This window comes from Microcebus murinus, chromosome 21, assembly GCF_040939455.1.
Source record: "Microcebus murinus isolate Inina chromosome 21, M.murinus_Inina_mat1.0, whole genome shotgun sequence".
In the NCBI taxonomy this organism is placed as follows: Eukaryota; Metazoa; Chordata; class Mammalia; order Primates; family Cheirogaleidae; genus Microcebus; species Microcebus murinus.
In genome coordinates, this window is record NC_134124.1 from 37,719,446 (window position 1) to 37,733,715 (window position 14,270).

General features: G+C 63.3%; 1 protein-coding gene across 1 annotated transcript in view; it reads left to right on the top strand.

Moving 5' to 3' along the window:
* Positions 1 to 12,022, top strand: part of PLXND1 (plexin D1) — a 50,716-nt gene extending 38,694 nt beyond the window's left edge. The window contains exons 23-36 of the mRNA XM_012785307.3: positions 936 to 1,040; positions 1,557 to 1,687; positions 1,984 to 2,182; positions 4,746 to 4,892; positions 4,998 to 5,154; positions 5,898 to 6,001; positions 6,084 to 6,147; positions 6,878 to 6,912; positions 7,173 to 7,277; positions 7,817 to 7,980; positions 8,966 to 9,113; positions 10,212 to 10,352; positions 10,696 to 10,770; positions 10,953 to 12,022. Coding sequence (XP_012640761.3) covers positions 936 to 1,040; positions 1,557 to 1,687; positions 1,984 to 2,182; positions 4,746 to 4,892; positions 4,998 to 5,154; positions 5,898 to 6,001; positions 6,084 to 6,147; positions 6,878 to 6,912; positions 7,173 to 7,277; positions 7,817 to 7,980; positions 8,966 to 9,113; positions 10,212 to 10,352; positions 10,696 to 10,770; positions 10,953 to 11,069 — 1,692 coding nt within the window. The 3' untranslated portion in view covers positions 11,070 to 12,022. The remainder of the gene's footprint in view (positions 1 to 935; positions 1,041 to 1,556; positions 1,688 to 1,983; positions 2,183 to 4,745; positions 4,893 to 4,997; positions 5,155 to 5,897; positions 6,002 to 6,083; positions 6,148 to 6,877; positions 6,913 to 7,172; positions 7,278 to 7,816; positions 7,981 to 8,965; positions 9,114 to 10,211; positions 10,353 to 10,695; positions 10,771 to 10,952) is intronic.
* The last annotated feature ends 2,248 nt before the right edge of the window (positions 12,023 to 14,270 follow it).

Consider the following 14,270-nt stretch of genomic DNA (forward strand, 5'->3'; position numbering starts at 1 on the left):
GCCACCTCGGGCAGCTCAGCCCCCCTGGCCCTGCCCACCCAGAGGGTCCCTCGAGCAGTGCAGAACATGCTCAGCTGTCCACAGCAGTCCTGGCCGCCTCCCTCCCCCCCCCCCCCCCCCGTTTTCATTCTCCGCTCACTTGATGTTTAACTGTGAAGCCAGCTGCCGGCCCCACTGTCCTGGGGTGCTGGCTCTGCCTCTCCCCTCACTGAGGGGGCACAGGGGTGGCCAGGACTGCCCCCGCCAGCCATCTCATCTCTGGGCCCCTTCCCAGCCAGGCTTCTCTGGGTCTCCATGTCGCCGCCTCCTGTCCTCTAGGCGCTACCCCATCCCTTCCGTGCCCCCAATACTCCTCCGTGCCCTTCCACGGGCCACTACCCTCTCCTCACTGCCCTGGCCTGTCCAGGCGTTTGTGCCGGTGGCCAGCACCTCCCTTGCCCTGGCCACACCCCTGCCCCTGCAGCAGCCACAGTGAGCCTGTGTCTGACTACGTCACTTTTCATGCACCCCCAGTGGCTCTTCCCAGCCTCAGGGTGAAGCTCAACTCCCACGGCAGCCCTTACATGACATGGTCCCTACCAGCCTGTCTATCTCAGTTTCCCCGTGGCACACTGAGCTGCTTTCACTTCCCCCTAAGCCTCAGGCCCTCTTGCATTGCCATGCCATGGCTCATGCTGGTGGCTCATGGCTCATGGCTCATGCTTTGCGTGTGGCCCCTCCAGGGAGCCCTCTGGGACACTGACTGCCCCCCATCAAATCCCTGGCCCCCAGGCCTGGCCCGCTGCCTCCCACTCTTCATATGGGGTTATTTCTGTGTCAGTTTCCCCCAGCAGAGGCCCGCCGGGGCCAGTGCCCTTTCTTTCCGTTTGTGAGTGCCCCTTGCATGCCAGGCAGGGGTCTCCACCCTGCTGAGGCGCGGGGGGTCTGCCCTACAGTGTTCCTCCCTTTATGAAGAGCGCTACGTACTGCCCACCCAGACCCTCAACTCCCAGGGCGGCTCCCCGGTGCAGGAGACCCACCCCCTGCTGGGAGAGTGGAAGGTGAGTACCTCCCCACACGGTGCGGGCTGCTCTGGCAACCCTGCGCCTTCCTGGGGCCCCCTTTCCTGCTCATCTCATCCATTAATCCCAGTCTTGAGGAGCTGGGAGTCATCTACCATTGTAAGATACTGAGCCCTCCATCCCATAGGGTATTCAAGGAGCCATTCAGGGTGTTATAAGTGCTGACCCCCCAGGCCAGGTAGAGAGGTCAGAGGATTGGGTCCTCCTGAATGCTCCATTCTGCCCGCTGCTTAGAGAACGGGAGGTGAGAGTCTCCCACACTGGGTTGCTGGGTTACCTCTTGGCTCCCTCACCCTTCTCTGGGCCCCACTTTTCAACTCAACTGAGCCATTGTTCCCAGTTACAGGGAGTTAGGAGGCATCCTCTGTTGGAAGGTGGTAAGCTCCCCATCCCAGGAGGCATACGAGCAGCCTTTGTGGCACCATACTCTGGGGACCCAGGGCAGGCAGGGGCACTGGGTCCCTTTGGACACCCCGTCACCGATTGCTTCCGCAGATTCCTGAGAGCCGCCGGCCCAACATGGAAGAGGGGATCAGCCTGTTCTCCTCACTGCTCAACAACAAGCATTTCCTCATCGTCTTTGTCCACGCACTGGAGCAGCAGAAGGACTTCGCCGTGCGCGACAGGTCAGGCTGCAAGAGGTCTGGGCGGTGGGGAGGGGGTCTGGCCAAGCCCACACAGCATCAGCGCTGGGTCCTGGGGCTCCTGAGCCCCATATCTCTGCCCCTCCTGGGCCTGGACGCCCAAGACGTGGGAGCACAGGGCGCAGTGGTCGCTGTGGACGTTACGAAGGCGGCCGCTTCTCCAGCCCCACTCAGCCATCTGCAGGAGCCTCCCACACAGGCACTCCTGGTCCCTGGGTGCAGTGACAAGGCAGCACCGGGGCCCCGGGACCACACGGCGCTGCCGCCCGCCACCGCAGGTGCAGCCTGGCCTCGCTGCTGACGATCGCGCTGCACGGCAAGCTGGAGTACTACACCAGCATCATGAAGGAGCTGCTGGTGGACCTCATCGACGCCTCGGCCGCGAAGAACCCCAAGCTCATGCTGCGGCGCACCGAGTCCGTGGTGGAGAAGATGCTCACGAACTGGATGTCCATCTGCATGTACAGCTGTCTGCGGGTGAGGCGGCCGGCGGGGACATGGGGACCCAGGCGGGGAAATAACGGGGCACGTCACAGCGGTGGCCACCACCCCTCAGCTGTCCCTTGGTAGATCCGCCATCACGAGGTCCTCAGGCCGACTGCGGGGGGCTTACCACAGCCTCTGTGCAGACGCGGAAGGGCTCGGGACAGGGACAGGCGCACAGGACCTGTTACGCGGGTGGGGAACCTGGGCTCCGAGGGGGCCGGGCTGCTGGCTGCAGGGGCTCAGAGTGTGCTTGGAGCAGAGCAGAGGAGGTGTCGGGCCTTGTGCCTGGACGTTGTTTTCTCATTTAATCCTCCCGGTGTGGCCTTGGGCCAGTGGTCTGGATTTAGGAGCTAAATCAGACACCAGCCCAGACCTTGAGGTTCTCCCGCCATCGGGGAGAGATGTGGAAATTAATGAAAACACGAGTGATAAATGCCACCCAGCAGGTCTCAGCCAGCGGGGGGTCGAGGGGGTTCCTGGAGCAGGTGGCCCGTGCTGAGCCCGAGGGCTTAGTGGGAAGGAGCCCGGTGAAGAACTGAGTGTGGAGGGAGCTCCGCGCCCTGGGAACAGCATGGGCAAAGGCTGGGAGGAGGTGTCTGTGAAAGGAAGCCCAGTGGCTCTTCTGAGGGCAGGGCAGGCTGGCAGGGCGGGGGGCCAGGACGTCGGGGCCTCTGTTCTGCCCGCAGGCAGGAGTTGCTCGGCCACTGGTCCTGTGCCACCTCCAGCTGTGCTGTGGTGGCAGAGGCTGGAGGGTCACCTGGGGGTCTCGGGGGAAAGGCAAAGGCCTGGCTGGAGCCCAGATCCAGGGCGTCAGCTGTCCTGGGCTTGAGTCCAGTCTTCGGCACAGCCCAGCTGGTTGACCCTGGGCAAGTCACTGCCATCTCTGGGCCTTGGTTTCCTTCCGTCAAATGGGGCCTCTGCCCCTGGGCCTGGTGAGGGCCAGGCAGCCGGGTCGTCCCATGGAGCCTCCCAGGGAAGGGGAGAGGGGTGGAGCCAGGCTGGGCCCGGGGAGGGCCCTTGGGGCACCTAATGTCCTGCCAGCTGCCTCATTTGGGCCATCGGGGCTGTGTCAGGGACCACAAGGGCCACGTGGGCTCTGGACCTAGCTCCCCTGGCCTCTTCACGTGACCTCAACCAGGCCTTCCCCTCTGGGCTTATTTCCTCCTCTAGAAAATGGGGCAGGGTGGCCCCCGGCCGCCAGACCCAGAGGCTTGGCCCAGGAGCAGGGCTGGCACAGTGCCCTCAGTCTTTGCCAGATCTGCGTAATACTGTTACGCACTCAATCCTTTCTTCAAAACAACTCGCTGTTCTTACCTGTGTGTCCACCACAAACGCAACACCTGGGTTACTTACTAAATAGGGACTGTGAGAATCAGCTCACGGCGTGGGTGGCAGCCGAGCCCCTTTCTGGCGCAGTGCGCTTTCGGAGGTGGGCAAGAGTAGGGGGTGGAGCCCTCACTTGGCCTGAGACTCTCCACAGTCACCAGGCCGCCACCTGGGTCAAGGCCACATCTGTGTTCTGGTTCCACCTAAACGCACCCTGGGAGGCTCCCTCTAGGTAGAAGGAGTCACAGGCTTGACAGCTGGTCCAGGGTTCAAGTCCAGCTCTACCACTTCCCAGCTGGGTGACCCTGGGCGACTTGCTTGCCCTCTCTGAGCCTTGGCATTTTCAGCTGCACAATGAGGACGATGCCTCCCACTGGAGGGGTTGCTGGGCTGACGAAGTGAACACACCTGCCCCAGCTGGTGGTGTTTAATACACACGAGCTTAGGGTCCGTGGAGACACCCCAGGGTGGTGTTGGCACAGGAATCAGTTCAACAGGAGGGCATTAAACAGGCAGCCGTGGGTGCTGTGAGAGGGCCGTGAAGGTGTCAGCCCCATGCCATGGGGGGTGGCCCGTGGGGGGCGGGCCGGGAGGGCGGGCCGGGAGGCAGAGGGGCTGGCCTTGGCCCCTGATAGCCCTGTGCCATGGGGGGTGGCCTGTGGGGGGCCAGCCTTGGCCCCTTATAGCCCTGTGCCGTGGTGGGTGGCCCGTGGGGGGCAGTCCGGGAGGCGGAGGGGCTGGCCTTGGCCCCTCATAGCCCCGTGCAGTGCAGTGGGGGGTGGCCTGTGGGGGGCAGGCCGGGAGGCAGAGGGGCTGGCCTTGGACCCTGATAGCCCTGTGCCGTGGAGGGGCTGGCCTTGGCCCCTGATAGCCCCATGCCGTGGGGGGGTGGCCTGTGGGGGGCGGGCCTTGGCCCCTGATAGCCCTGTGCCGTGGGGGGTGGCCCGTGGGGGGCGGTCCGGGAGGCGGAGGGGCTGGCCTTGGCCCCTCATAGCCCCGTGCCGTGCAGTGGGGGGTGGCCTGGGGGGGGCAGGCCAGGAGGCAGAGGGGCTGGCCTTGGACCCTGATAGCCCTGTGCCGTGGAGGGGCTGGCCTTGGCCCCTGATAGCCCCGTGCTGTGGGAGGTGGCCTGTGGGGGGTGGGCCTTGGCCCCTGATAGCCCCGTGCTGTGGGAGGTGGCCTGTGGGGGGTGGGCCTTGGCCCCTGATAGCCCCTGCCCTGCCGCCAGGAAACGGTCGGGGAGCCGTTCTTCCTGCTCCTGCGCGCCATCAAGCAGCAGGTCAACAAGGGCTCCATCGACGCCATCACGGGCAAGGCCCGCTACACGCTCAACGAGGAGTGGCTGCTGCGGGAGAACATCGAGGCCAAGCCCCGGGTGAGCCGGGTGGGGGCAGGGGGCCGCAGGCCTGGCCTCCGCCTGACCCAGCCCCAGGCAGGCCACTCGCCACTCGCTGACGCTGCCCCTGCTTCCCTCCTGCAGAACCTGAACGTGTCCTTCCAGGGCTGCGGCATGGACTCGCTGAGCGTGCGGGCCATGGACACCGACACGCTGACGCAGGTGAAGGAGAAGATTCTGGAAGCCTTCTGCAAGAACGTGCCCTACTCCCAGTGGCCGCGCGTAGAGGACGTCGACCTCGGTGGGTGGGGGTGGCGGGGGCGCCTCCGTGTTGGGCTGCTTCAGCCGGGACGGCCCTGCCGTGGCCAGAGCACGCTTCTCACTCGGCGTGTGTGCACTAACCGTGGCCCGGGTGACACACGAGCAGACGGGTGTCCACTGCGAGCTGCCTGTATGCTATGGGAGACAGGTCCTGCAGCGTGAGCAAGCCGCGGGCAACCGCGGGAACGCGTGCGGGAAAGGCCCCCCGAGGAGGGACGTCAGAGTGGGTGTTGAAGGGTGCATCGGAGCCTTGGTTAGCCAGGAGGCTGAGGCCACTTGTTCCCAAGGCCGTAGGTAGGCCTTTCCTCAGCAGTCGCTCTGTGCCGGGCCCTGTTCTGAGCACCGGCCCTTACGGTGAGGAGACGGGTATGGCAGTTGTCCGCATAGAGCAGGGAAGTCGGGGTGACCACTGGGGCCAGCGCTGCACCCCCTGGAGCCCAGAAGGGAGAGCCGGGCACGTGGGCTTTGTCCCAAGGGCAGTGGGTGCCGTGGAAGGCGTGTGGCCGCTTCCGTGCCTGGTGCCTTTTCTCAGTTCAGAACTGGCACTCGCGAACCCTGTGGGTGAGGTCGTTTCAGAGCCCCTGCTCCGTGCCACCACCCTGGCACTTTGCACCCCCACACCCGCCCCCCAGCTCTTTCTCCGAGTCCCCATTTCACACGTGGGGAAACAGAGGCCACTCCCTACGAGGCCGTGGCCCTGACGGCCTGCTCCTTGCGCTGCAGAGTGGTTCGCCTCGAGCACGCAGAGCTACATCCTGCGGGACCTGGACGACACCTCGGTGGTGGAGGACGGCCGCAAGAAGCTTAACACCCTCGCCCACTACAAGGTGCGGCCCCTCCCCACCCGCACCTCCAGCCCCATCCACTCTGACCTCTGACCTCTGACCTCAGCCTCTCCCCTCCCATCAGATCCCGGAAGGTGCCTCCCTGGCCATGAGCCTCATAGACAAGAAGGACAACACACTGAGCAGAGGTAGCAGGGCGCACGTGGAGCAGGGGTGCTTCCGTCCCACACCCCAGTGGGGAAACCGAGGCTCCAAGAGGATAGGGCTGGGCCGGGCTGTGGTGGGGGGACCAGGCCAGCCTCCTCTGCTCCAGTACTGCCTGGGCAGGGCCTGCGGCCAGGCCTCCTCACGCTGATTTCCTGCGGCAGCTGGGGAGAGGCCCCGGGAGGGCGGAATGTGGTTCTTGGAGGTCTGGGCGGCCGCCAGGCCAGAGGGGAGGCTGGCATGCCCATCTGGGCTTCGGGCCGCGGCCAAGTGCCCCATCAGATGCCCCAGGCCTGGCCACCACTGCCATGCCCACAGCCTGAGCTCCTCTGGGCTCAGGTCCCCTCCCGAGGTCGAGGGCAGAGTTTGGGTCTCCCCCTGCAGCAGGGGGCTGTGCTGCGGCTGAGGGCAGCCAGCCCTGCCCACTCGGGGCCTCCCCCTTCTCCCTCTGTGACTGTCTCTCCCATCTCTCTCCCTCCCTGTGTCTCTCCGTCACTCTGAGTGTCTCCCTCTGCCTCGTTCTGTCCCGTTCTCTGCGTGTCTCCCCGGACCTCGCTCTTCCCTCTGTCTCTGTGTGTCTCTGCATCTCTGTCTCTGTCTCATCCTCTCTACGTGTCTCTTGGGCTCTCTCCATTTTCCTCTGTTTCTCTCCGCTTCTTGCTCTCCCCGCTCCTCTCCCTTGTTTATTTATCGTGTGTGTTTTTCCTCTTACAGTGAAGGACTTGGACACGGAGAAGTATTTCCATTTGGTGAGTGCCTGGCCTGGGGCCCTGGGGGATCCAGCCCCTCACTGGGTGTGGCCTTGGCTTTGCAGCCCTGGGCCTCTGGGAAAAGTTCTCCGAGGCCCTGGGAAAGGCTGGGGGTGGGGGTGGGGGTGGGGATGGGCCAGAGTCAGGAGGAAGCCACAGCCCTGTGTGCCTAGCTGCCTGGCAGAGCCAGGTGCCCGTGGGCACAGAACGGCCTCCCAGGGAGGTGCCTGGTGCCGCGCTGACGCCGCCTGGCCTCCCAGGTGCTGCCTACAGACGAGCTGGCTGAGCCTAGGAAGTCCCACCGGCAAAGCCACCGCAAGAAGGTGCTACCAGAGATCTACCTGACACGCCTGCTGTCTACCAAGGTGGGCCCAGCCTCAGTCTCCCTGGTGTGCAGTGGGTGCAGGGCCCAGCCCAGCTCCGGCGGCCAGCATCCTAGAGGGTCAGCTTCTCACAGGCCTGGGGGAGGGGTGCGAGCTCTCCCCATCGTCTCCGTGGGCCGGGTGAGCTCTCGGGGCAAGCGGCTGAGGGCTTAGGGCCACTCCTGAGGAGGCATTGCCCACGGCCAGGAAAGATGCCTGACCGATTCAGTATTAGCCCCGTCACGGGCGGCCAGTGATGTCCCCAAGGTCACATGGCTCGGTGGCGGAGCCAGCACCCTACAGCCCGTATCCTCAGCTCCGTGCCCGAGTGTCTTGATCAGTCCTTGCAACACCCCAAGGCAGGTTTCACTTGCCCATTTCTCAGACAAGAAAACAGGTCCAGAGAGGTTAGGTGACCAGCCTGATGCCATGTGGCTTCCCAGGGGGGCAGCCTGAGCAGAGGGGTGCCCCAGAGCCACCAGGGTGCCCGCTCACCCTCTGCGCAAGGGCCTGGGCTGATGGGGCCACCCTGCTCCCCACAGGGCACGCTGCAGAAGTTTCTGGATGACCTGTTCAAGGCCATCCTGACCATTCGTGAAGACAAGCCCCCACTGGCTGTCAAGTACTTCTTCGACTTCCTGGAGGAGCAGGCTGAGAAGAGGGGGATCTCAGACCCCGACACCCTGCACATCTGGAAGACCAACAGGTGGGGGGCGGGCAGCCAGGTGGGGAGGGCTGTGGCCTGGGCCTTCAGAGCCCAGCCTCTGTCCCCGCCACCTGCTGGGGTCAGTCCCTCCTCTCCCATTTCCCAGCTGTGTGATCTTGGGCAAGTGACTTAACCTCCCTGTGCTTCAGTTTCCCCTAGCTATAAAACCAGAGCAATCAAAGAAACCCACTGTAATTGTAAGAATTAACGTACAGATGAGAACACTGAGGCTCACAGGGAAGCAGCAGCTGCCCAAGCTCCGCAGCCCTGGGTGGCAGAACCAGCCTCAGCCCCCATGATCTGAATTCCATGTCCAGTTCATAGCCACCCTCCTTTGAGGCACGTCTTAGCTTTCCGTGGTCACACACCTGCCACACACACAACCAAGAGGTTGTTAGAAACTCAGTCTGACCCTCAGAAAACAATGCCACCGGCCCAGAAGTTTCCGGAACTTCTGGAGTTGCAGGAACTTCTCCGAGCTCTGGGGATCCACACGCCCAGCACGCCAAGTCACAGGGTGGCCCTGGGGTGGGGTGGGGGTGTTACCAGCCCTCTCTGGCCTCCCAAGGACGAGGATGAGGCTGCAGGCACCCCATTGCCCCACCGCTCCTTGGTGGCCCCTGTGCTAAAGCTGGACTTCCTGCTGCTGCCGGGGGTGAGGGGGAGGAGCCAGGGCCGCAGCGCAGCGGTGGGGGGGCTTCTAATGAGAACCAGGGCCTGGATGGGCTCCCTCGTGAGAGCTGAGGCGGCTGGCGGGGGCGCGGAGGGAGATCCACAAAACCCTGCTCTCGGCCGCTGCTGCCCTGCTGGCCAGGGTGGGCACACTCAGGCCCCAAAGGTCATGTCTTGCGCCCGGGCTCCACCGGCCTCAAGGGCCAGAGCCACCTCCCTCCTCCAGGGCCACCTGGCCTGCCTCCCTCGCCACCGGCTCTCCTGCCCCCGCTGGGGTGGGTGGGCTCACCCTGCCCTGCCACCCGCCCCACAGCCTTCCTCTCCGGTTCTGGGTGAACATCCTGAAGAACCCCCAGTTTGTCTTTGACATCGACAAGACGGACCACATCGACGCCTGCCTCTCGGTCATCGCACAGGCCTTCATTGACGCCTGCTCCATCTCCGACCTGCAGCTGGGCAAGGTCGGCAGCCCGGGCCTCAGAGAGACCCTTCTGGGAGGGAACCGAAGGAGCCCAGGTCTGGGGAGTGGCATGGATGGGTCATGCAGGCCATTCAGCAGGGGAGGAAACGGGCACCTGCCATCAGAAACTATCACTGTAGACCGACGGCACTCGCCTCAGGCGTGCCTGGCACCAGCTCTGGCATTTAAGCCAGAGAGCCAGGCGTGGGGCAGCCCGTGCGCGTGGGGCTGCCCGCGCGCGGGGACAACCTGCTTGGTTGGGCACGACATGGTCAGGATCAGGCCAGGCTCCGGGCAGCGGCCCCTGAAGGCCCAGAGCCATTTGAGCAGGGCATTCCGTGAAGGGCGGGCAAAGGGGAAACAGGTGGCCAGGACCCGTGACACACGCAGGAGGGAGGCGCAGGTGTCTGAGGGGAGAGGGTGGAGATGCAGGAGGACAGCCCCCTAGGCAGGGGGAGTGGCCCGAGCCCAGGCGGGCGGAGAGCCCTGGTTGCGTGGGCAGGGCTGGGATTGTGTGATCAGAGCTGGGCCGCAGGACTAGGGCGGCACAGCCGTCGTTTAGCGTGCATCTCAGAGACAGCACGAGAGGGGGAGGCAGAGAGAAAGCTGTCACTTCTCACGTTCTATCTCAGTGGCGGGACACCCATGGCTGAGAACCGGGAAGGTCCTGGCGCTCTTTGCCTGCAGGCGCCAGGAGCACGTGGTGGGAAACGCACCACCGAGCCAGCACTCGGGCTTGCAGAGGCCGTAGCCACTGAGACCTGCAGCCCAACAAGGACACGTCCTTGTCATGTCGAACTGGCTGCGAGCGGCCAAGAGCTGGCCCAGCCAGCGCACTCCTGCCCTGGAAGAAATAGGTTCCACTCTAGGCCATTGCCCTGACAGTCCCGGGAAAGTAGGGCAGGGGTCCCATGAATAGGGCGGCAGAGGGAGGGAGTGAGGAGCCCCCGCTCCAAGGCTGGCAGAGAGGGTGACGCTCAGTGACACCACGCCCAATGCGGCCATTAACGTGGCAGGAGAGATGAGAGCTTGTCCAGAAACAGAGCAGCTCCGTCCAGCCCCCACCTGCTGTCTGACTCCCTCCCTCCCCGCTGCCCAGGACTCGCCAACCAACAAGCTGCTGTACGCCAAGGAGATTCCCGAGTACCGGAAAACCGTGCAGCGCTACTACAAGCAGATCCAGGACATGGCCCCGCTCAGCGAGCAGGAGATGAACGCCCACCTGGCCGAGGAGTCGCGGGTGCGGCACTTGGGCTGACGGGCTGCGAGTCGGTGGCCTGGGCCTCGCTGCCCCCCAGACCAGAGCGGGGGCGCAGATGGCATTTCTTGGGGGGCCACGGCTTCCTCTCGTGCACCTGCTACTCCACGGCTCATTTTCCCCAGAGCTTGGGGCGCGAGGGTCCTTCCCAGAGAGGAGAGGAGAGTTTGGGGTCCAGGAAGCCATCTTCATGCACAGGACTTGAGGGGCCTGTCTACCCAACTGGGAGGTTGCGGGGGGTATGCAGCAGCCAGCCCTGCTGGGGTGCGTCCTGCTTTGACCACTGGGTCACCACCCAGACTTCCTGCCTTCCCGTTTCTTATAGAAATACCAGAACGAGTTCAACACCAACGTGGCCATGGCAGAGATTTATAAATATGCCAAGAGGTATCGCCCGCAGGTGAGTACGAAGCCCCAGGCCAGGCACCCGCCCCAGGCAGGTGGGCTTCCTTCCCACATACAGGCACCCTGGGACGTTCACACTTCATGCCGGCCACTAGTGGTGGACATTTGGGGATGTGTCCTCCCCCGAGAGCCAAGGTGGCACCCCTCACCCCCAGCTGACCCTGTGGCTCCCCTCAGATCATGACCGCCCTGGAGGCCAACCCCACGGCCCGGAGGACACAGCTGCAGCACAAGTTTGAGCAGGTGGTGGCTCTGATGGAGGACAACATCTACGAGTGCTACAGTGAGGCCTGACCGCACGGGAAAGAGCCGTCGGAGCTGCTGCTGGAGACACAGGCTGCCCACTGGGCCTGGTGTCCCTGCCTCGGCTGGGACACGCTGAGCAGGGGTGGCTGGGGCGGGCAGAAGAGGAGGGGCCGCTCTGAGCCCTGGCCCCTTGGGCACCTCCGTCCCCTCCCACCCACCCCCAGACTGCCTCAGGGATGGATGGGGGCTTGAATGCCGCAGCCAGTGCCTGGTAAGGCTCCCTGTGCACCCAGCGCAGCCTGGACCCTGCCCACCCACTCGCCCTGCTGAGCGCGCCCGCCCGTCCAGGTGGCCCAGCACAAGCGGGAGAGGCCACCTGCCCCGAGGCCGCAGCCCAGAAACGCTACCTCACCCAGCTGGCGCAGGGGCTCCTCGAACCAGCCCTCGACTGGTTCCTGCTTCGAGCACCGAAAGGTTCTGCTCCCCTCACCCAGAGGACCTTGGCCACCGACGGTTTCCAGCAGTTTGGTGTTTGCTGCTGCAGCGGCCGTTGGCAGAGTGGGCAGTGCCCGCTGGCCGCGGGGGTGGGGGGCAGGTGCTCAGGGTTCCTGGCCCCGGGGAAGGCGGCTTGCGACTGGCTGTAGCTGGGCTACTCCATCTTGCTGGAAGTGTTTCTAAAGATGGCACCACTTTTTGTTGTTTTTTAAAAAGCTTTTATATATTAAAAAACTTATGCGCCGACTGTGAATAGCTGCCGCTTGAGCAGAGGACCGGGAGGGTCCCGAAGGCTCCCGACCAACACTGGAATGACTGTCCCAGAGAGCAGGCGGCTGCCAGAGACCCCTCGGCGCCCTGAGAGTGCCGCCCGCCCGCCCCGCCCGCAGTGCCCCTCGTGGCCACCAGCCAGCGCCGGGACTGGCTCGGAGCCCACTGGGGCTGGAGGGAGGGTGGCCAGGACCCTCTGGAACCTTCTTTATAATAAAAGCCTGACGGGAAAACCTGCTGTGGGCTCCAGCCTTTGTCCGGAGCTGGCCACGCGGGCACGGGCAGCCGCTCTGCCCGTCTGTGGCAGGAAGGCGGGCGGGCCGGGCTCCCGTCCTGCCCCAGCCACGCCAAGGCTTGGCTGGCACCTGCTGGGGTCTGAGGAGGCAGCCAGGGGCGGGACGGTGGGGTGAGGCCACGCAGGCTGTGCGTGCGCCATGGCCAGCCCAGAGCTGACCTTCCTTGGACTCCGTGACCGCCCCGGGGACCCGGGAGGGTGGCGCGGCTGCCGTGTGCTCCCCGCCCAGGCTGGGCCCAGCTGACGTGCACACGAGCCTGCGGGGAGCACAGTTCCCACTCGGCAACCGGACACCACTGAGTCTCAGCAAGGTGGGGACCTTCCCAGGTCACACAACCAGGAGGGGACACTGTTCCTCTGTCCCAGCCCTCCTCCGGTCAGAGTCTCCACGGCGGCCCCAAGTTGTGTGGAGAGGTCAAAGGTGACCACCCTGGAAAGGGAACTGACATTTACGTACTTGCCTTGAATTTCTCAGCGTGAAAAATGTGTGAACCCTTTTTCAGACAAGGAAACAGGCCGTTTCCCCAAACCTAGCTTAATCCTGGACTGTGTTCCCGGCAGGCAGGCCCTTCCCCACAGCCCGCAGGGCAGGGGCCTGACTCTGGCTCCTGGCTGAGCTGGGGGTGAAGTTCGTCCCGCACCCCAGAAAGAGATCACTAGCAACCCCAGGCCCCGGCTGAACAAAGTCCGCTTCATTTTCTGCATTCGTGAGGGAAAAATAGTTACATGCATATTGGTCGAGAACAAGAACTTGGACAAAAGATTCACAAAATTTAAACAAAATCCCACAAATACCAGTTCTAGAATTAATGAGAACAGAAAAGTGAGAAAAGTAAACAACCTTTCACTTTAAAAATAGCTCTTTCCTATAGTGGCTTCTGGGTGGAGAGATCTTTATATCTTTCAAATTTTCTATTCTGAACATCGGTTCCTTTTTATTAAGCAGCAGATTTTCTAAGTTATCGGCACATTTGATAGTGTTTGAGGGGGGCAGGGGGAGGGTGTGATTCTAGAATGAATGCACATTTCCCAGAGAAATGCAGGGAGCACGAGAAGCACGAAGAAAAAGGCCGCACCGCCCTGACCTTGGTGGCGTCTGCAGCCCCGCCCCTCGCGAGCGTTGGGGCCAGGGGTGAGACGGAAACTCGGGCTGGGGGTACACACCGTTTTGCAACCTGAATTTTCCTCCCAACAATATGTCAGTGACATCTTTCTGTGTCATTAAATATTCCACAGACTGTCTTAATGTCTGATTAACATGCAATTCATTCCTGGAATTTAGAAATTCATTTGCAAATGAAGGAAATCTCTAGTTTCCCAGGTCGCTTCTCAGCACAGAAGGTGGCCAACTTCCACACACTGTCTACGACCCTGGCCTGGGGCCCTGAGGACTGGTGGGCAGTCTGAGGACTCTGATGGTCCCAGCGGGCTGGGGACCCTGCTGTAGCATCCTGGAGCTAAACTCCCTCACAAAGAAGGGGAGAAACCATTGCTGATAAGGGACGTGACTTGCGAGACACCTAGAGGTGACTCCCAGAGCCCCCAGCCAAGCCGCGTAGGAACCAAGGCAGAAGCAGAGCCCCCAGGGGAAGCAGCAGCCCAGCCCCCACCCGTCTGCTCCCGAGGCAGCCACATCACAGACAGCCCAGGGAAGCTGCCAGCAAAGCTAGACAAAGCCTCCTGGGGCCTCTGGGAGGAGAGGGTGGAGGGAACAAAGCAGGGGCACGAGGGAGCAGGCTCACGCCCCATGCTGGCAGCCTCAGTTTCCCTCCCCACCCCTTTCCTTCCCTGCACCCTTCTCAAGTCCCATCGAGCTTACTCATCTCACGAATGATGCTGTCTAGACCCAAACTCTGTGCTCGGCTTCAACCCCTTCTACATCCAGCGTGTCAGCTGATCCCAAACTACCTTCAGCTCCTACCCAGGACCCACCAGCCAGCCCTCTCTCCATGAGCCTCCTCCCGGCCGGCCACCACCCTCCCTCCCCAGCCTGCGGCAGGAGCCTCGTCACCGGCCTCTCTGGCTACCCCATGCCCCCTGCAGTGACCGCTGCTCACTGGCCTCCAATGGCTCCCTACGACAGCAGAGATAAAGCCCAACACCCCATGCCCCCTGCAGTGACCGCTGCTCACTGGCCTCCAATGGCTCCCTACGACAGCAGAGATAAAGCCCAACACATTTCCTCTTGG